This window comes from Diadema setosum, chromosome 9, assembly GCF_964275005.1.
Source record: "Diadema setosum chromosome 9, eeDiaSeto1, whole genome shotgun sequence".
NCBI lineage: Eukaryota > Metazoa > Echinodermata > Echinoidea > Diadematoida > Diadematidae > Diadema > Diadema setosum.
In genome coordinates, this window is record NC_092693.1 from 24,537,026 (window position 1) to 24,560,891 (window position 23,866).

Here is a 23,866-nt window from a genome sequence, read left to right on the forward strand (position 1 = left end):
GGTCTGCCGACTGATAAAGGTCAAGGTGCTGGTCGAAATTCGGCCATGGACATGGCGCTAAAATACATGGCTGAAGTGCCTCTTATTGATGGGTAAGTAATCTGGGATATAAAGCATCGTCTATTTTGTTCATACCGTAGCACACAACCTACATAATTTACATGTACAACATGCATCACTTCAATTCGAGCGTACAAGGTTTAGGTAAATTCCGGAGACGTAATGGGGAACTCATGATCCGGTTGACTTGAGTGGGTACAAAAGTCGTGAAAACAAATCAATGGTATATAGTTAGAGTATTATCAGACAAGGAATAAGAATGTCTTGTTGAATTTTCACTCCTCATACTCGGTTCAGCATGACATCAATGATATCGATCGTAGTTATGATAATCATGCAAATTATTAAACTGACTGACATAACTGATTTGACTGTAACATGTAAGTTTATTATGGATTCCATGGTAGGCCTACTATCATCTCCATGTGTACAAAGAAAAGATTTTCAACTTGTTAAATCCCTCCGAGGTATTATGATTCTTTATATCGTCATTGACCCATATATAAGAGCTAAAATATAGCACACACTCACGATTCCCGTATGCGATGAGTTACTTGGCCATAGAATTATGTCACAAGGGTATATACACGCAGAGCATAATAAAGTTAAGGAATTGTATTAGTGGTATACGTCTTCTAGAAAGGAATGCTAGTTTCCTTGCAGTTTTCGTCCTTTTGTCACTGATGCATACCCTTTTCCTACATTTACATCGAAATGCGTACGGATGATACCGGCATTCAGCATAAACCCATTCGAGATTATTATCACTCTCTCACATGCTTAAATGTTTAATGCAATTGTCTGTTCTCTTGATGTTGTGCTTTATTTGGCAGACCGACATAAGTAAAAAAAAAAAAAAAAAAAAAAATTAAATAGTTTTCATATTCATTACTGTTATTTTCATTACTGCGAAAACTATCCCTAATAGATTCATTTTTTATCATTATCTTTACTGTCATTATTGTATTTTAAAACTCATTATGTAGCGCTTGTTGGATTTGATGGTTCGATTTGAAAATTATTTGCAACGTTTTATCCATACTATATCGCTTTTCAGTCACAACGACTGGCCGTTTCAGATCGTCCGTAGAATCGGGAACCGACTCCAAGACCTGGACTTAGACCAGGACTTGACGGCAGTGTGGGGGAAAAGCGCCACGGACATACCCCGACTGCGACAAGGCAGGCTCGGGGGACAGGTAAAAGCGTTTAGAAGTCCCAAACTAGTCCGAAACTATCGTCCTCGCCACTGTTTCCTTCGTTATGGGGTGTATTTTCGACCCTGCTTGCAAACTACCAATCCCTTTGCCTATTGCCCATTATTTCCCACATGAGAGTATTGTGCTGGTCTCAGACAGATATGGGCTGGTAATCCCCATTATTGCTAGTTTTCATCAATATCTTTTAGTGTGAGTAAAACCTTATTCATTTTTGCAAGACTCCGTCGATGAACGGATGAAAACAGCATGTACTCCATGCAATCCAGACTATATATCCGATCTATATAGAGTCTCCTCTATTGAATAAAAGAGACGGGAATTCACAGTGAACATCCCTAGCTATGACCTCCATAAGTGTTCTATTACTTACGTCAGCAGTGTTACCATTATTATTAATGTTTATATTGTATCATCATGCAAAAGAAGATTGTTATGGCAACAGGCAAGAAGCCTGTAACCATTTCATAGCTGAATAGTTGACTGAATTAAAAAGAATATATGACAAAACAACCTGAAACTATTCATCCTTGACCTCCAGTTTGTCCTCCAGACTGCATTATAGTTCTCGTCTGTATAAAGCTTAAAAGGCGATGATTATTGGTAGTTTCAGGGCCTAATAAGATAGATTAAAAGACTGATGCATAGGCAGACTGTATTTGCTTTCATGGGAATAACGCATCATAAGCCACAAGTGCTCATAACAATGGAGATAATATTTCTAGTTTGTAAGACTCAATGATGACGATGATTGCTAATAGCTGTAATGAATCTAGTAAAGCGGTGATGACAGTAACCCAAATTTTGACTTGATTTGATTTATTGGTTCTTGCACGATCGTGGAACATGCACATAGTCATCTACGTGTGTACACACATTGCTGGTATACCATCATACATGTATATAAGTTTAAAAAGTAGTTTTGTCTCCACTGGCTTTAGAATGTGCAAAACAAAACGTAACAACAACATCGTATAGGCCTATCATTTCTTCTTCTTTTTTTGATTATCTTTTATTATACTCAATCATTTTCATACCGTTTGCTTCTGCTTTACATAATTGTCTAGTTTTGGGCAGCCTACACCCTATGCGCGTCCCAGTACAAGGACGCTGTTACTCACGTGTTGGACCAGATTGATGTCATAATCAGAATGTGCGAAATGTACCCGGATGTCTTTGAATTTGTTACGACAGCTGAAGGTAGGACTAATAATTTTCATTTTCATCACGTTTTTTTTCTTATATTTGATGTTTGCGCGTATTTGGAGATAAAATGGTAGGAAAGTGGATAGTATTGACTTACATCCCCTTTAATGTTTCATCTTCACACAATGAATATTAAACTCTTGTCGATACATTGCATGTCATGATAATGATTACTTTATTCGTCACATGTTACAATATTCAGAATTAAAAGCGAAGGTCCTTGAAAAAGAAACATTGCCCTCATCCAAAATGTTTTACAGTAGTAGAGCGGTTAAGCCCTCAAAATCATGAGAATTGTGCAAAATTTGACTAAAGCATGAAACTTTCACCAGTATTAGTACATACCATAAGATTCATCTTAAGATCGGGAGGTAAGCCTGATTTGACCTCTGATGACCTCCAGAGGTCAATGAACTTTAAATATCAGAATATTGATGTTTGGAGGCATTTGTGAATGATAGGCCTAGATCTTGGTTACGCTGCACTAAATATGCATTTGTACTACAAATCTTCCGTTTCCACAGGGCATTGACAGGTGTCTACCTTTGACCTCTGATGACCTTTAGAGGTCAATGACCTCAAAATACCATAATATTGATCTGTGATGTTATTAGTTAATGATAAACATGGTTAAGATGTGCAAAACAAGCATATCTGTTTTACAATGAAATTGTCTTCATATTCCAAAGAGCAAAGACGGGTTTCTGCCTCTGACCTCTGGTGACCTTTAGAGGTTTTTATGACCTCAAAATATCATAATATTGATCTGTGGTGTCATTAGTTAATGATAAACATGGTTAAGATGTAGAAAACAAGCATATCTGTTTTACAATGAAATTGTCTTCATATTCCAAAGAGCACAGACGTACAGGGCTCTACCTTTGACCTCTGGTGATCTTTAGAGGATGTACAAAACAACATATCAGTGTTTTACAATTGTAGCCCAGATGGCTACTAGCACATAAAATGTACAAAACAAACATATCTGTTTTACAATTGTAGCCTAGATGGCAACTAGCACATAAAATAAAGAATAGAATAGAATAGAATAGAATAGAGAGTAAAAGAAAACAGAACACTGCATTCGTTTTCCTAGTCACCCTGTGACGTCAATATGCTCAGTATTTTTACCTTCTTGGAGTTTATGAAATCGTTTATCTTCCTTCCAGCTATTTTTTGTCGAAACCCCCTCTCCCAAGAAAAGTCTGTGGTCACAGGAATTTATAAGTTAGACATTGGCTACTTTCCCCGCTAGTGGTCAGTTCCAATGGCTCTCCATCCCCAAAGTCCCGCACCAAATTACGGGGAATGACATGATGGCGTGTTTTTACCCTCTGATCCCCAAACATAAATGATCTTCTGAGCTGGAAGGTCGCCCTCCTGCCAGAATTCATCCCTCTAAAAGGCTTTTTACACTTGCAAATTTTTGCTTGGTCCCGTACTGACGGTGGGGCTAAGGGGAGGGGGAGGGGGTGGGTCTTAGTCCCACCAATAAGGAATTCATTTCTAGTGAACACCACACCCCAATATAAGATTGAGCTAATGAAATGCTTTTGGGAAAGGAAGTTTGTTAGCAAATTACTTATAAAAAAAACACAAACAAGCAAACATGTTTGAGCCGAGAAATCAGTTAGAGTGGCAAGCTGTAAATGTGATGACAAATCCAATATCTATGTATCTGTATAACATGGTCGCCGGCTTGGAGAAAGTCGTAAGGAGCTTTTGGGAACTTACACACTAATGACGTTGTCTTCATATATATATATATACTAGCAGCACCCGTGGAAATCCACGGGTGTGAGGGTTTTTTTGTTTCGTTTTTTTCCTCATAGATACGATTTTGCACATTTTTATGGATAAAATAAAAAGAATTTTTTTTTCATTCTTTCGTTACTTGTGCTCGATCTCTTCTATACCCATGACCACCACCCCCACCATATACACAAACACACATTTCCACACCCGCAGAACAACAACAACAACAACAACAAAAACAAAAGAAAAAAACAAAAAAAAACAAAACAAAACCCAAAAACAAACATTCAGGGAAAAATTACCAAAAACGCTTATGGGATTCTCCGGAAGTTCTGCCCACAGATTCTTCCGTCGGAATGGGGAGATACTATTGACACTATGACTTTGATATTAATTATACCCCCTGCCTCTTGCATCCATGCAGGCACCCGAGGGAATCCACGGCCGGTCTTAAGGCCTAGCATTTTGTCTTTTCATTCCTATTTCTTTTCCCACGTTATGAGAGAAAAATGTGATATTTTTGATCGTCTTCAATGCTCCCTCCTTTTTGTTTTTAATCACCAAAACTTGGTTTGATAGATCATAGAACCATCCGTTTATCTGCTTCAGACTATACATCATCATTATTATTATCATATTATTATTCTCATTAGGCCCCTATTATTATATTGCTATTATAATTATTGTTATTTGGGGAGGGGGATCATAGTCATTAGGTTTTATAAGTATTAGGCACCTGTGGGAATCCACGGGTCTCAGGGCTTTGTATTTTTCCTAATATTTCTTCAACCACGTTATGAGATAAGAAATACACAAAGAATATTTTCGTCTTCATTTTGCTCCCTCATTTCTGTTTTCATAATCAAAACTTGGTTTGATGGATCTAGAATCATCCGTTTATCTCATTGATACTGTTCATTGTTTTTATTATCATAATAGATAGCTTTATCATCATTATTATTATTGTTATTGTTATTGCTATTGTTATTTTGTGGGAGGGGAGATCATAGTCATTCGGTTTCATTATTTTATATTATTCATTGACATGGGGATGAATCAAGGGAATTAAGGAAAAAAGGTTATCGGTCAAGGATAGTGAATATCTTTTTTTCTGTCATGTCAAGGTTTCTCTACGACTGAAAGACGTTTCAAATAGCTTCATTATCATTGCTATTTCATTTTAAACATCAAAACAATCCAGTACCTGTTTGTGTCTCTCCCGCCCACTCTTAAGTTATGGATCATAGCACCCCTTCCCCATTCATTTGCATCGGCCTATTGTATTTTTATCATTATTTCAGTGTATTATTGTTATTGTTATTGTCATTATTATTATTACTAACATTATTATTATTATTTAGGGGAGAGGAGAGAGTAGAGTCATAATATAGGGATGATCAACCAAGGGAGGCGGAAATGTTAATTTGTTAAGAATTGTAAAAATCTGTTTCCCCCATTTTTTTTTCTCTTGATAAAAAGCATTTCTGAAGACAGTCCTGCGCAAACTGTCCAAAACTGGTTCCCTGCACTAACATACGTAATCTTGTGCTGAGTAGGACTACTTCATATATAGACCCCTAGTGTTTTTGTTACTATTGTGCTGAGAGAAATAAAATATTTTCGTCTTCGTTTGCTCTCTTCTTTTGTTTTTATCACCAAACCTTGGTTTGATGGATCATAGAACCACCCGTTTATCTGCTATCACATTTTTATTATCATTATTATCATAATCATTAATGTCCTTCGTCTTCTGCTTCAGGCTGTTTATTACTATTATTATTATTATTATCATCATCATTATTATTATCACTATATTATCATTATAATCATCATTGTCATATTTGGGGAGGGGGAGATCATAGTCATTAGGTTTAATAAGTAGGCAACCGTGATAATCCATGGGTCTCAGGGCCTCGTATTTTTTTCTTTAATATTTCTTTTCCCACGTTATGGGAGAAAGAAGAATATTTTTGTCGTCATTTGCTCCCTCTTTTTTATTTTTATCACCAAAACTTGGTTTGATGCACCATAGAACCACACATTTGATGTCCACTTGTAAATTCAAAAATTGGCGGTCAGCACAGCGAGGGTTTCCCCCGCGTCCGCTCGTCTTATGAATATTCATGTTTACAGCAGCCATGCAGTGAACGAATGAACAGCGGCGCGTGTACTCTGATATGGACGGGTACGATCGGCAAGGACAAAATTTAAGTGGATATTTAGCCGTCCTAAAGAGTCTGGGTACAATTATACACGACTTGAGAGTAAACTAAATGACGAACCTGAGCTGCATAGTATCCTGCAGTTGTGCAAAATACAATAAAATAACAGCATTCGTTGTTTTCATTTTGGCACGCCAATGGCGAACGTCACTGTACGTAAATGCCCTTGTATGACCGCGCCGTGTATTATACCATAATGAGAATCCATATCACGGGCACGCAGATAGTGTTTCGTGTAACCATCGTCAATACATACACAGGCGCAGGCCACACACTGGCATACCGTACCCGAGAGTACATTGTGTGCGTGCGTGCGTGTCCGCCGGAATATGACAGAGATTTCGCTGCACGCCATCATCTTTTTGACTTAAGTATCCCCACTGTCTCTGCAAGCTAAAAGATGGACGATCGAGAAAGGCAGGAGTCCAGCGCAGGATCGGTGAATATTAAAACGCTCGGCTCTGACGTCACGCACAAAAATGCATTATGCATCTATCTAATTAATTTCTTTTTGTCGTCCTCGACGTCGACACGGAGGCGGAGCGCTCACGAAACCCGGTCCAAGGCACGTAGGAGACCCTCCCGCTGCCGACGGCACCGGTCTCGGGGGCCCGGAGCCGACGGCTCGGGAGGAGATAGACAAACCAGCATCGCCGGAATAAAACAGGAAATACATAAGGCCCCGACAACAACAACAACTTCGCCTTTTACTGTATAAGATGTACAATATATATATATATATATATATATATATATATATATATAAGAGAGAAATCGTTCAAGAGGAATGACTTTAATTTACGTTTGAAGACATTTCAAGAGATGTAGTCTGATTTGTTAAGGGGCAAATCATTCTACCGTTTGCAGTCTTGTAAACATAGGCCTACTTGTATCTTTAGCGAAAACTGTTCGAGTACGTGTACGGTGATAGACCCCTCTAATCAAATTATGTATGAACCGAATGGTTTCTTTTGAACATATTGTATTGTGTTGAAAAGTTCTTGGCAAATTCCAGGGAAAATGTGTACATGAAAATTCCGATGTTCAAAGCATGTGATGGGAAATGTAAACAGTATGTGCGAATGCTTCTATGTTTCCTGCTAAACTTAGTTGTGAATGGGGAAAAGAAAAGTCTCGCTCTACCATGTCTACACCACAACGCCTACGGATATCTAAGCTGGAGGTGGGTTGGAATGTCTTGTTTAGAGCACCAACCTTATGGCACGCTATCTTTTGAAGAGAAACAATACTTTGTTTCACATTGTTAGTGGGGAAAAGAAAAGAAAAAAAAGAGAAAAAAAAAAAGGAAAAGAGAAGTCTCGCTTCATGAGCGATGTTCAGATCCCGCTCTACACCGCGCCTACGGATGTCTAGGCTGGAGGTGGGTTGGAATGTCTTATGTAGAGCACCAACAGTAATTGCAGATTAATTGGCACGCTATCTTTTGAAGAGAAATTTGTTTCACACACGATGCATGATAGCAGAAAGACATTATCATCCGCTCGTGTGAAATCAAGCAGAAGTTTTTCAAAACATTTCAAGAGGCATCTTAAAGAGTTACAGTCTGTTAAACATGTCAATATAATGTGAAAAACAAATTGAAGGCCACCTGCAATAGGCCACCTGCAATACAGCCTTGCATTTTCCGACATCACAACAACTTCACGTGAAATAATCAACACGTTCCATATTATACTTGTGATGGAGAGGGAAAATAATAAACAACAACATTGCAAAATTGATGAAGACAACAGACGGGAACTGATTTCACGTTAAATACATAAACATGCACATAATGATTATGTATTTTGATTTCTCCATGCATTTTCCCATATCATTACACACAATCATTGCACGCGTATACTTGATATGGTGTTCAGCTCACTGTGTGCAGACTGAGCACGATCCGATAATTCAGAACCTTTGCCTGAGAAAGGATTGTAGCGTATCCCGCGAGTCAAAAAGAAGCTTTCTTATCATCTCGTGCATCCTGTACTCTATGCACAATGCACCCATCATAGAGACAAACTTGCCTTCACCCAAACTGTTCAGATATTGCCAATGGAAGACTCTGATGATCGCATACAGTGGTTGTGCACCTGGAAGAACGCTGGTCTGACCTCAGGATGTCCATTTTAGTCGTGGTGGAGATCTGTGTGCCGGCCGATCCGTGCAATGTAAGCTCAATCGCGTGCTTCACTGAAGACGCAGATGCTGCCCTGTCTTGAAAGAGATCGAGGGTATACATCTAGACCAATTTCAGCAGGAGGTTACACTGAATCATCACTTGCTGGCAGAGAGTTTTAACCGGATGATATTACCCGCTGCCATATTACCCTGATTCACACATTGGATGCAAAGCGGATGGCGGCCATATTGGAAACAAGCAATATTTGGGCATGGGGGCACAACTCTTGGCCAGGCCCAATAGTTAAGGAGTGTCGAGTATAAAGAAGACAATAAGAGCTGATAGTAGTTCCACTCCTCATATGGAAGTGAGATACCTAAAGATGTCATTCAAAATGCCCCAAGTCGCCTGACTTAATGACCTAAACTTAACTGGATGACAATAGCAAGACACAGGATTACTTCATGTGGAATGCATGTTAGGCCTCACAGTATGTCGTTTTCCAGATGGTCCATAACGTCACTGTATGCTCCAGGACCATGAGTCATTCATCGGAACCATACGGCCAACGAGCTCGAAACTAGGTAGCATTGCCCATGAGCTTGACACTAAGTTTAGGCAACCCCCCCCCCCCCATAAGAGCCCGACACATCGGGGGGTCCACAAGACCTATACACTGAATAGATTAAGTTCTCTGAAATACATATATTAATCTCGTACCGTGTGCCAAGTTTTCCTCGAGTGTCGAGCTCGCGGACCGCACAGCTTATGGGCCTATTATATTTGATGTCGAGCTCATGGACCTTGTTCATCTAGTGTTTAGGTCACAGGATGTATGACTCGTGAGCTGCGTAACTCATGGGCTGTACTACTCTTGAGTTGTTTGACTTATGACGTACACCTGATGAGGTGGGCCTGTTGTTTTCTGACCACTTAGCATCTTTCACCCTTTCATCCAGTTCAAGGGACTTTGCCATATGCCTGTTCACATACTATTAAGCATCAACCCAAAATATGGTACTCCTCTCCCCACTTTCAATGTTTAAGCGTACAAATTTTGTCCAGTTCAAATTTGATAATGTTGCTCATAATTTCATGCAAGCTAGGCTGCATAACCAACCCAAACATAGATATTATACAGTGTGTAAAAATTACTATCAGATTTTCGCATTGATAACACCCAATATGATTAAATTGTCTAAATGCTACTCCAGGGTCTTAAAATATAAAATTTTAGTTCTATGTTGAAGTAAACCCCATTCGATTTGGTTAAGCGGTCACAGAGAAATGTGGATTGATTTAAAGCATGTCATGAGTTTGATTCTTCCAAGTTTAGCACTTCGAGGATCTTGTGTGTGAATACAATAGACAGAACTTGGAGGGAAGAGATTCCTGACATCCTCTACAAAATTCCTAATTTCTCTTTGACCACTGAAGCAAATCGAACGGGGTTTCCTGTAAGATGTGGGCTATGAGTTACAGTTTCATACCCTGAATTTGTATTTAGATTGATTCGATATTTTTAAAGATATCATTGCGAAGGGTCCCGTTGTTTGTTTGTTTGTTTGTTTGTTTGTTTGTTTTGGGGGAGACATACGGTATTTGAGGTCACTGCCATCTTATAAGCTTCATTTCTGAAGTAATTGACCGCTCACAAGCGCGCCGGAACACTTCTGGTTTTTTTTTTTTTTTTTTTTTTTGGGGGGGGGGGCAAAATCTCAGCGAGGGCACATGTGACGATGTGAGATCCTCGGCGCGGGAGCGAAGCGAGTGAGGGGGGGGGGGTGGAAAGGGGGATACCCCGCCCCCCCCCCCCCTCCACTGTAGGGAGCTTTTGTAAAACAGGGTACAAAAGTCGCGTTTATAGACCATTTAAAAGCAAATTTCTAAGGAATTAAACATAGTGAGAAATAATCAGTGCGAAGGACTATGATTATTACATACAGGAGTACATAATAATGTGATTGTGTGAGATCCTCGGCGAGGGAGCGAAGCGACCGAGCGGGGGGGGGGGGGTGTGGGAGGGGGGATACCCCCTCCCACGGTAGGGACTTTTTGTAAAAACAGTCTAAAAGTCGCGTTTATAGAACATTAAAAAGCAAATTTCTAGGGAATTAACATATTGAACAAAATCAGTTGGAAGGACTATGATCTTAACATACGGGGGTATATTATGTGTTGGTGTGAGATCCTCGTCGAGGGAGCGAAGCGACCGAGCGGGGGGAGGGTGTGGGAGGGGGATACCCCCTCCCACGGTAGGGACTTTTTGTAAAAACAGAGTATAAAAGTCGCTTTTATAGAGCATTTCAAATTAAATTTCTGAGGAATTAAACATAGTAAAAGAAATCACTGCGAAGGACTATGATAATAACTTATGAAAACTTCATTTTACTATAAGTACGGGCAGAACGAGCGAGCCACTTTTACTTTGCAATTTATCTGAAATGTACTCATTAAAAGCTTACACGTGATCGCATCGTTCGAACAATAAAAAATATTCTTATACTGCTAGAAAGCAAAGAAGAAAATGAAATGTGTAAGGTTTACTAAACGTATGTTTCAGCGGGCACACTCGAGGATACGAGGCTACCATCTATACACTAAATTTACTCATAAGTTACTATTCAGTATTGTATAGATACAATAATGTATGTTGTTAGTGTATTATAATTTTCGCCAAACATCAATAATTGTAATCCTACACAAATTTTGATATTCTAAAATTCTGACCTCACATTGTCCTTAGATGTCAAAGTTGGACCAATGTTCTGTGGAATGAGAAGACACTTCCATTGTAGCATAAATGCTAATAGCATAAAGCGTGATTGCACACCAGGTATACAGTTAACCATTGAATATACGTCAAATATCAATATTCTGATATTTTGAGGTCATTGACCTGTCACAGTCCTCGGAGGTCAAAGGCAGAGACATGTAAATAATTTCCCTTGATCTGAGGAATAGGAAAGCGATTCAGTTGTAACACAAATGAATTTTTAAGACATCGTTATCATGTTTATCATCAACCAATTGCACCAAATATCAAAATTCTGATAATTTGAGGTCATTGACCTCTGGAGATCAACAGAGGTCAAAGGTAGAAACCTGTCAAGGATCGGTGGAACATTGAGGCAATTCCACTGTAAAAAACAAACAAACAAACAAACAAACATGGTTTTAGTACATCATTGCCGTGTTTATCATTAATCAATGACAAAATATCAATATTCTGATATTTTGAGGTCATTGACCTCTGGAGGTCATCAGAGGTCAAAGGTAGAAATCTGGCAGGGTTCTATGGAACATGAAGACAATTCCACTGTAATTAAAAATGAGTTTTTAGTACATCATTACCATTTCAACATTCATCAATGACGCAAAATATCTATTTCCATCAAATTTTGAGGTCATTGAACTTTGGAGGTCATCAGAGGTCAATTCAGACTTACCTCCCCATCTTAAAATGAATCTTATATAACATGTACTAACACTGGTGAAAGTTTCATGCTTTAGTCAAATTTTGCACAATTTTTCGGCTTATCTGCTCTACTACAGTAGGTAGTTGCCTTGTGTTTATCTCTGAATAGTATTCTAGGATATTACACGCAGTAAGCCAGTTCAAATCACTATACAATTCAAATATGTGCATGGAGATAAAGGTCATTACAGCTCCATTGAAATTGACTTGTATAACTGATGTATTTGTAGAACCGGATAAATTTTCATGAAAAATATGTTATTCCTGTATAAACTGTACGACTAGGTGCATATCGAAATATGCAGGTTAGTGTGTATTCTTTTCAACCAAATTTAGGAAAGACATTCATGGAACACTTAAATAAATACAGGGGTAGCCCCTATTACCATTTTCTGTATGGTTGCGTTTAAAACTGCTCTTGTAACATGTCTAATTGAAAAATCATAAATGAATAGACAAACGTCAACTTAAAAGATCTCTTGATGTTTCAAAAAGTTTGTGGTTCAGAGGTCATTATAGACCATTGCTAACAGTGAATTCGCTTATTCCAGGGTAAATGCGGGCACTGAGATCATCTTTTAAAAAGCAGTAAGTGAAACTTCTTTCATTTCCACTGGTGAATAATGCGAAAAGATGTTAATGAAACTCATTAGGCTAAGTCCTTTGCAGTTTGAATCCTTAAGCCTTGTGAAGGTAATCGATACCAAGATCCCCCCCATGTTTGAAATGAAATGAGGAGAGTTTTAAAGTTCTACTCCCGCTTTTGTAGGTATCGTGTCAGCGCATCGGCAGGGCAAGATTGCATCGCTCATCGGAGTAGAAGGCGGACACAACATCGACAGCAGCATGGCCACGTTGAGAATGTTGTACCGACTGGGTGTGCGTTACATGACGATCACACACAGCTGTAATACTCCATGGTAGGTAGGCCAGCAAGTATGGACTGGGTGATTCATTCAGCATCAAACACAAACACGACATCCATAGAACATTATACACGTGTAGTGCAATTGACAGAATAAGTCAAATGATCATGTGAAGATGGGCACCTAGATTTAAAAAAATAACGGGAGAATTAAAAACAGTGTGTAAATGAATACATAAATGAATAACTATACACAGATAGATGAATTCATAAATTTATGAGTTGCTGAATGATAGGCAAAGGACGTTTGTAGCACGAATACACCCACATCTATCATGAGACTCATTGCAACAATAAATTATAATGGTCATTAAATTCGGTTTTTTTTTTCTTACTCTAATGGGAAGGTGACTTAGTTGCATTGTATAGAGGAATTGAAAGAAATCTGATTTTGGAGATTAGCAATGTTGTGTGTAATCATACTGTCCCCTCTATAGTAAGAGGCACAACACTCTGTCCCTCGGAGAGGACATAAAATGGCGGTCCCGTGTGTGAGAGAGACACAAATCATGCACGTAAAAGATCCTTCTTCATTCATTCATCTCATAAGAGCAGGGTGCATAACCCGGTGAAGTGGTCCCACCTCACATCCAACTGGACCCCATGGAAGACCAGCTATTGCAGCTGAATATGGGCTATCCTTGTGCTAACATTGGGCTAACATTGTTGAATAATCATTACTCAATGGTAATGCCACAATACCACTTGCATTTATTTTACTGCAGTGGTAGCGATAAACGAATCTGTCAACTCAGAAAGCAGACATAATCACTTCTATTCCATGACTCATATCACAATTTCTTACACGTTGTACGTTTGCAAAAAGAATCCTTGTTTTCACATAACAGTTGTATGCTATCTCAAAATAACCGTCAGTTGTTCTTCTCTTCTAAAATGAAGAATGTTTCGTGAGCCTCAAAAAGGAATTAAAATCATGCCTCGACCCTTTGCTCACATCAGCAACAGACACACAAAAAAAATGTAACTGAATGATATATTGCCCTTCATCGATGTAAATTGACTGAACAAATTAAGTTGATTGAGACTGAATTGATTTAATTGGATATAAATGCGTCTTTATTTCCAGTGAGATTCAATATTAGTTTTAACCCGATGCTAAACTAAAACATATAGGGGCCTATACCCTTGATAGGTCTATAGATATCACATGGGACTATTTAGTGTGTGCATTATTATTATATCGCATGGTTTGAATGCTGAACAATATTATGACCCATTTTACAACACAGGGCTGATAACTGGGACAACGACCTTAAGAATGATCACGAATTCGGAGGGCTAACTGACTGGGGAAAGGTAAGAACCAAGAAGACCGTTATTGATAATTGCTATATTACAACAACAAGGATTTAAACTTTTCTCCGGTGTTGATGCGAAATGTATTTACCCTCCTTTACCCCAATATTCTGTTCTTTACTTTCAAAGCAAGCGATATACTCCGAAGATTTTAATCATCTCCTTTAAGCTGAATAAAAACAAAAGTTACTGCGGCCTACGTTTGTTGGAGTTGTTTCTGCGTTCATTTTAATGTACTTGATATTTTGTTCTTTTTGTCAGATTTCTTCCCGGCTTCTCGTTTTCCTCCTCTTTCCTTCTCATTTTCTTCATCCCTCCTCCTTTTCATAACTTCTCTTTTTTTTTTCAATCCTAGAAAGTGATCCTTGAGATGAATCGACTGGGCATGCTCGTTGACCTCGCTCACGTGTCAGAGGGCACGATGTCAGACGCCCTGGACGTTGCTAAAGCTCCGGTCATATTCAGTCACTCCTCTGCTTTTGCATTATGCAATAGCTATCGGAACGTTCCGGATCACATTCTCAGACGAGTTGTAAGTTGCAAAAGGCACAGTAGTTCTGTGTCCCATAAAACATGTTTCCCCTTCCTCTTTACAGCTCAAAAGCCACATAATATTCATGCGCCTTAATTTGGTTATGCTATGCTATCGTTCATTTGGTTGCATCATTATCAAACACTTCTAAACTTATTGTTTGATTCTTATAATGATTACCGATCCTTGAATTTCTAACAAATTCCAGGAGTTCATGAAAATGATACTTCCGTGCCTCAAAGTGGCATTTTGTGTGTGTGTGTGTGTGTGTGTGTGTGTCTGCGTGTGTGTTTAGTCCTCATTTTGTACATGCAATTATTTAATAAATTTCGCTTGTTCCATTGCCTTTGTCAATACATACAAGATTTGCACTGAAATTCATGAGAGATAACAATATTCAGTGTAAAAGATCAATTATTCTTCTGCAAATTTTGCCAAATACTTTCCTTTTTTCATGATTAGGCAGTGCCAATTAAGCTAACTGACCAGTCTAGTCTTACTTACTCAGATTCGAAGAAATCCATGTTAACATTTCAAACTCTGTCGTACCTATACAAATTTCATTTTGACAAGACTGCGGGGATGGACAGTCAAAAAACAAAACAACACACGGCAAAGGAGCAAGACTGTCAACGCAGCAGGCCCACCCATTTCACTTGTTGATGCTGCTCTACATTTTCAATTTTAACACGAATAATAATAATGATGATGATGATGATAATAATAATAATAATAATAATAACCTTGCATTTGTATGGCGCCTTTTCTATACAGGCTCGAAGCGCTTCAACAACTTAAAAAAATACAAGAAATCAACAATATGTACTCAGCAAAACAAAAGAGAAAAAGAACAAAACAAAACAAATAAACAATGACTTTAAACTTGTCAGATCATTAGCAGTGGAATTGATTAGTAAGAGCTACAAAAAGGGACACTGCATTTTAAATATTCACTCTCCTGTATGCGTTAACCTTCTTCTAAGCGTGCTCATAGGTTTTGTGCCCTGTCAGTTGAATGTGTGCGTTTCTTTCCAAACAAAATCCTCTGAATGCCCGACATAATATAGTTCTTTTGTTGTCCTGTTCTATATCACAGGCTGAAAATGGAGGTATCGTCATGGTAAATTTCTTCACAGAATACATCAACTGTCCACCCGAAAACAAGACCGAAGCCACATTGAGTCAAGTCGCAGGTTGGTGTATAAAGTCGATACAAAAACAATGACCACATAACTAAAGCCTATAACAAAAGGGAAATCGGGAAACCTATATGAGAGACATAAGGGTGATGATTTGCTAACTAATCAGTGACATGCAATAACGAAATCTCGATGGTGTTTACTGGCTGAGGTCCCTTTAATGTTGGGCACAATCTTAGTTGTTGGAGTTTGCCTCCACGGCCATTCTTACGACGAGTTGATATTGTTATAGCCTCAGTTTGCACTTGTAATTTGTTTTCCATGGTAGACGCTTGAGATGAGGAAATGACTCTCACATTTTTTTTTATCAACTAGAAAGACAACTTTAATTAGTAATACCTAGATATGCTAGCTCATAAGGAACTCATAGCGGAAATGAGCATTTTCAAAGTTGATGAGAGATCCACACCCATTCATCCATCCGAAGTCCCTTTAAAATGATTCAGCTAAACATTCACAGGCATGGGCATTTTAAAGGCATATACAATAGTACCTGTATGGAACGGTCCATGTGTTTGATACATGTTGAATATAAATCTGTGTATTCGCAGCTACACAAAATGAGAGTATAATTCAGTATCTCTCAAAGACCGTCTAATCGAAGAGCTGATTAAGCTCATTCTTCCCACCAAAAGGACCCTGTGGCACAAGATTCCCGACTCCCAATCGGAGGACCCGAGTTCGATTTCCTCCCAGTGCATACGTCCTTGGACAAGAATGGTGTTTTTACCCACCTTTATGTCCCTCTTGACCCAGGTGTATAATGGGTATACCTGGCAACGCTAGTGTAATAACAATGGGTGCGTCTATCAACTCTTTTTCTCGGCAAAAACAGGTTTTCCAAACGGCTTTCAAGGAATTTTTAGGAGTTGATAAACTCAAAGCTGTTTTGATTATGGGGTTCGGAAAGCCTTTTCGAAAGCCGCAAATTTGTGCTTTCAGAAACAGGTTTCCGAAGCAGGTTTCCAGAAACCTGTTTCTAGAAGCCCTTTGAAGCAAGATAAACGCAAAGCTGTTTTGAAACGGCTTTGTACTGCGGTTACAGTATATGACCCCCTTCTCCTCTAAGTCAAATTGCACATTGCAGCTGCGAAGTGACAAGGCCAGTTTTCGTGTTCGCGATGAGTTGATAAACGCAACTATTTTGGAAGCCGTTTCTAAAGGGCTTTGGAAACGGCTTTGGAAACGGCCTTTGAAAGCCGTTTCAAACAGGGGAAAGATGATAAACGCAGCCAATGACAGGGCCGTCTGGTAGAGCAGTGGCGATACTGAAGAGGCTACCCTGCATGGATAAAGAAGTCCTTATTATCAAAGAACTTTTCAAATGCTTTTTTCCCAGATCACATGGATCACATCAAAACAGTTTGTGGCTGGACTTGTGTTGGCATCGGCAGTGACTTTGACGGTGTGCCCCTGTACGTGACTCCGAGAATGAGACTATTACCTCAAAGTGGGGATACATCACACAAACACACACACACACACACACACACACACCCTCACACACACACATACTTTTTACAATGATATTCATTCATTATCATTCAAATAATACATAGACAATATAAAGTGGTACAGCTGTACAACAAAGTCACAAAATAATCACATAACTTGGACATAAGCAAGTGACAAAGTACTTATAATTTTATCCTACCTCTTTCTACTTATTCTTCCTGTGTACTACAGACACACACATACACACACACACACACACACACACTTAAAGTAGATTTTGAAAATGACCTCCACTGTCACTTAGAGGACTTATTGTCAGTGCACACTTTGAAGAAAGAATGATAAATTCAGTGCGATCGGAGACAAGCAGATGTCTTTCCTCGATGGAGGGCGATGGTCTCTGTCACGAACACGCATACTGAATTCGAATTTCCGTAATTATAAAGGCAATTATGGACCAATTTTACTGAAAATCATATAGTCTGAAGAGAAAGAGTACAATTTGACAAGCGCAGCAGCGAAGATTTGATCAAATCAGATTAAAATCAGAAATGTTATAAAAATTGTGAAGTGATTTAAAAAAAAAATCTTGAGCAGTCAATATCAATATGCAAATGAGTGAGTTGATGATGTCATCGCATCAAGACTTGGAATTTGTACCCCCAAAAATCTTGTAATATTATGAAATGTGTTTGTTCAAACACAATTATGTCCCAGTCTCAAATCTTATAATAATCATATCTGACTTATCATTAATTCTTCTGAAGTTATGCAGGCATGGATGATATGTTATACACTTTTATAACACATAAAATGTATTCATCGGCTTTCTGTACACGGTTAACAGAAAATTGTGAGGAGATGACATAACCAGCTCACTTATTTGCATATTTATATATCAGCTGCTCGAGAATTGACGAAACTTCACAAACCTCCGTCTCCAGTATCATGCTGCCTAACTACAGTTCATATATCCAAATTCAGACTGGACAGATGAGAAAAACATCATTATCATATCCAGCATTTCAAAAATGCATTAAGAGAAACATGGAAGATTATGTACTGACAGATCTTTATGAAATTCAAATTGAATGTGACTGTGACTGTTTTCTTTCACTTGTCGTTAAATCCCCTTTCTTCATAGATTCAAGATTCAACTTTATTTTCACTTCCATCAAATAAACAAAGAAATTATATACATTGCATATTATGTACAGGATATTTGTAATACTTGCAGAACGTAATTTGACAATGTACATGTGAAAATGAGAAGTAGATGCAATTACATCTTTGTTAATATATACATAAAGCGTATAATGCAAGTCAACTAAGGATGAGGATGGAAGTGGAGGGTCCCACTAAGAAGCAGAGCTTGTACGATATGGAACCCTCAGAAAATACACAAAACAGCAATATAAAACAAAATAAAACGAACCGATGTCAACTGACATCAAGACGATTGGGAAGGGAAAAAGAAAGAAAAGGAAAAAAAGAGAAAAAAGAGAAAAAAGGGAAAAAAGGGGGAAAACTACAGCACGTGCCATCGTGGACGCAAGCAGTCTAGATTCCATAATGTGAAATAAGTGATGAAATACAAGCAGGATTGAATATAATGCAAAACATTTTTTATACGTAATTATGTAGGTAAGAATGCAGGAGAAAAAAAGAATAGACACATCGTTATATTTAGAACACAGACAGGAACATAATTAGAAGGAGGACTTATGTAAAAAAGAATGATGACTTGACTGAGATGATAAAGGGAAACTAACTCGGTTGGGTGTTGTAAGATTTCAATAGAAATAATTTTAATTTATTCTTGAAAGAGTTCAGAGATTGAGCTGTTGTAATATTGTTGTGAAGTGAATTCCAATACTTTGGCCCGTCGTAGATGAATGTATTTTGAGCCAACAAAGTTCTCAGAAATGGCAAATGGAAGTCATTTGATCGCCGTGTTGGATAATTGTGAATGGATTGATTTCTTTGAAACATTGTTTCAAATATGTTTGGAAGATTATTTTTGTTATAATTATACATAAATTGTCCTAGATTAAACAAATACAAATCATTAATTTTCAATATTTTATGCTCATAAAATAGTGGGTCAGTATGGGACAAAAATGCAGTATGACATATGACACGGAGTGATTTCTTTTGCAATAAAAGTAATTTATCTAAAAATGTTTTATATGTATTTCCCCACGCGAGAATACCGTAATTTAAATATGGCAGTATTAAGGATGAATATATCAACAAGCAGGGACGACAAAGGAAAACAAAACTTAAGCTTATTAATTATACCAATATTACGTGAAATGATTTTACATATACTGTCAATATGAAATTTCCATGAAAGCTTATTGTCAACTGTTATTCCAAGAAATTTTACATGGGAAACTTTTTCGAGTGGAGTACCATCTAAAACAATATCAACAGGCAATACCTCAGTATAGAATTACTAAAGAGCATATATTTTGTTTTTTGAAGATTAAGAGATAGCTTATTTGCTTTTATCCACTGGGCAACATTTTCTAGTTCTGAATTTATTGCATTAACAAGGGTAAGAAGATTATTGTGTAAAAAAAAAATAGATTTGAGTCATCTGCAAAGATAATAAAAGAAAGAACATCTGATGATCTACAAAAATCATTTATGTAAACATTAAACAACAGTGGACCTAATAAACTTCCCTGTGGCACCCCACATTTAACATTTAATATTTGTGAATTACAACCATTTAGAGAGACATATTAGTATATGCGTATTCATTTTCTCATCTCTACATTGATTGTACGTGACGTTGATGTGTCTGTGGCTATACACACCCTTGCAATAATGTCTCTTTTCATATTGTGTGGAGAATAAGTTAAGTCATGCAACCAAAGAGATTGTAATTTGATGCAACGAAGTGATAGTGATGGATAAGTAGAAAGAAAAAAAGTCTTCCAAGGAGGAGCAAAATTTAAAGAACGGAAGAACGGAGAACTAGCTTGATTTCTGCAAAGATTTAGCTTTAATTGGAAAGACTGACTGACTGACTATTGTGAATATTATTGTGTCTTAACAATGATTGACAAATCCCTGTATCATTACTCCCTCGGGGAAGTCGTTCTGCATGCGACAACCGCCATCTTTACACGTTTTTCTTTAAACGGAGTATACAAGTAAGTATGTAATCGATAGGCATTTATATTCTTTGTTATCCTTGAAATATTTGCATCACACGTCTAAACATGAGAAATATTGGCTAAAGATTCTGTTCGTTAGTTTTGGTTTTGTGGGAGATGCACTACTAGTATATAGATAGCAGGTTGTCAGATGGTAGCGTGATATTCAATTTCAAAACTGCAGCATCGTTGTTGTATTTATGATAGACGCGACGCCTTCAGCTACATGAAAGTAACCAAGTCGTAAGGTCTTCCATGGGCTCCTTTCACAGAAGTATTAATTCAGCTTTATCACATGAAAAATCCTAATTTCCCTTACCCAACCTCATCTTTTGTGTGTTTTGGTTGTCATGTTCGGACAGCACACCACGCGGTCTGGAAGACGTGTCCAAATTTCCAAATCTGATCGCAGAGTTGATCGAGAGAGGCTGGACGGAAACCGAGGTGAAAGCCGCCATGGGAAACAACCTTCTACGAGTGCTTCGGAAAGCAGAGGAGGTTAGCTGCTATATAGGCCTTTACAGCATATGACAGCAATAACACTTGTATTTGGGCTCTAAAAATCCTCTGTATGGATAATAATATCAGATATTGGTATTGTGTTAGAAAGTAAGTTTACACTTGAAAAGAAATTTGATAAAAGACAATTAAATTTCTTGTCCAATGTAGGTAGTCGAATATCTAATGCACTTATTGTGTCGCCGTCGTCGTCGCTGTTGTTGTTACTACTATTCTTGTTATTTGCGTTTGACCAGACTAAAATTGTTGAATGATGACAAACTCTTAAATGTCCGTAGGAAATGCTTAAGCTTCCAGCCTGATGTTGGTGTGACAATTTTCTTTTGTTGGCATTGTTTTTCGGTTCAAATCCTTATAACAAAAAATAACAAATGACTTCAAATCATCCCACTGGGGGCGAAAAACATGTAGTCTAGAAGAATGACTGTTCATGTTGTTATGTCTAATGCTTTCGTTGACGAATATTGATTAGACTCGGATAAAGATGTTTTCTGGTTGGGCATTCAGAAAAAGGAGGGCTATTAAGATTTTCCTTGACTACCAATATCTTTTGTCAATTTTGAGTAAGACCGTGCGTCCGCGCACGTGAATGTCTTGCTGTAGCGAAGTCTCCTCAATTTCATCGGTTTGTTTCTATACATTTCATCTAATTGAACCATGGGTCAGAGGATGATATAGCACAAGTTAATGACTTCTATCAAACCAAAGCTGTTTCAACCTCCACAAACATGTTTCGGGGTTGTGTGATATTCCTTTCCTTCTTTTTTTTTTTTCCAAATAGTACTGTAATTGGAATGTTGTTTGTGTCTTCTTTATTGCGAATTTAAGGTTCGAGATGAACTACTGTCTTCCCAACGCCCGGATGAGTCCAGGACGCCATTCAACAGCGGAGGAGAGAAGACGAACAAATGCCGGACCGTGTACTATCAAGGGACAAATGGCCATAGAGGACGCCGTTCACAAGTTGAAGAAACATCCTTGCATTCGAGCCGTGACTATTGCTTATAAAGCACGATTTGTTTCAAATGAAATTATTCTGCTAAAATGTATAATGACAATAACTATAAACACTAGCAACAGTGAAAAACTCCACTAAAATGGGATAAAAAATATTTGAACACTAATAAAGAGTGAATCTCTAATTTCCAAAAGTCTTTACAACAGTATATGGTGACCACCACAATAATATGCAAATTCGATGAGAGGACTCACGCTGTCTCATTGCTCATAGTAATTATGCCTTTTCTCATTGTCCTGAACTTTTATGTAATATTTACGTTTCTTTAATTTGACAGGAAATATCCTTTCTACTGCCTGAAAGCGTTTGTTCTTTCTTTTTATTACTGAAATGATAAGTTTTTAATGATGTTTTCATAAGTGCAAATATATTATTCACGGAAAATATATTTTCAACTATTTAACGTTTTGTTTGTATCTTAAAGGTTGTAAATAGTGTCATTAATACTGTCTCATGTATGATTCATAACATGCGCATGGATGAGAGTGAACGGTATCATTAATGTTACTCATGAAACTCACTGTGATGTTTATGAGATTTTCTTCATGTCATTCAGGCTAAACTTGAACATAATGGGAGCTCCATTTGAATTTTGTATTAATAGTTTGAATTTAGTTTGCACGCATTAATTGTATATCGGGCCATGCAAATCATAAGTGATAGCTTTCTGGATGCCAAATCTGAATCGACCTTCGTTGTGAAGACAGTGCATAATATCTTGATAGTTAGCAAAGTGAATCCATTGACGCATAGTCCCTCAATATCATTATAGCAACACGGATGGCAGATTTGTTTAATATTCCTTATTTTGGTAAATGATTTATGTAACGTCTGACGAAGGAGAACATGAATATTGTTTCCTCAGACAACTGAGAAAAATGTAGACTATTTCAAAAAATATGTTTATGTCATATTAGACAATGCATCAACCTTTCGAGCTTACAAACAGTGTCACACTTGGTATTCCACTGCACATCATGAACCTGTAAGACGTTTTTCTTTATCAAACAAGCGAATAAACTTATTCTATCTCATTATTTTTTTTCTCAAAGTAAGAGTACAATTTGTATAAGCAGTAAGTCAAAGTGTGTGATAATGATTACAGATTGTACATAAACACAAAAATAAGATATTTACAAAATAATGTGTCAATAAACCGATGAACTGGTCAAACAACGTACAAACATTATCGTTCTATAATTGGAGCAGAGATTACAAGGTTTAGGAGGAGCAGAAATGAAGAAAGATGGAGAGAGATAGAGAGAAGGGCGGTATTGGATATGCATGGAGAAGAGAGGAGCAAAGAGAAGAGAGAAATTGACTGAAACTGAATGAAAACAGTAGAACCGAAATAGTATGTGTCGCAGGGCCGGCGGAACCGGGGCCGATTGGGTTCGCCCCCCCCCCCCACACACACACACACCTTTTTTTTTTTTTTTTTTTTCCCACAATACATAGGAATATATAGGCTGTGACCACTTTGGGCCCCTCCACTTTTTTTTTAAATCCCTGAAGTGACACCCGAAGATTGCAACAGAGCGACTTTTTTTATTGGTCAGCCGATGAAACCTTGACCTGTTTTGTTTGTTTGTTTTTTTTTTTGCTTTGCTGATATAACCCGGAAGTGGCAGTAGAAATATTTGCCCCCACCCCACTTTTGAAAACGTG

At 37.9% G+C, this 23,866-nt stretch overlaps 1 protein-coding gene across 1 annotated transcript; it reads left to right on the top strand.

Moving 5' to 3' along the window:
• The first annotated feature begins 51 nt into the window (after positions 1 to 51).
• LOC140233255 (dipeptidase 1-like) lies at positions 52 to 22,188 on the top strand. Its single transcript, XM_072313365.1, has 10 exons — positions 52 to 92; positions 1,118 to 1,259; positions 2,345 to 2,477; positions 12,836 to 12,986; positions 14,242 to 14,308; positions 14,664 to 14,840; positions 15,937 to 16,033; positions 17,379 to 17,454; positions 21,024 to 21,159; positions 22,009 to 22,188. Exons 1-10 carry the CDS (start codon positions 52 to 54, stop codon positions 22,186 to 22,188), a joined length of 1,200 nt encoding a protein of 399 aa, XP_072169466.1.
• Positions 22,189 to 23,866: the final 1,678 nt, after the last annotated feature.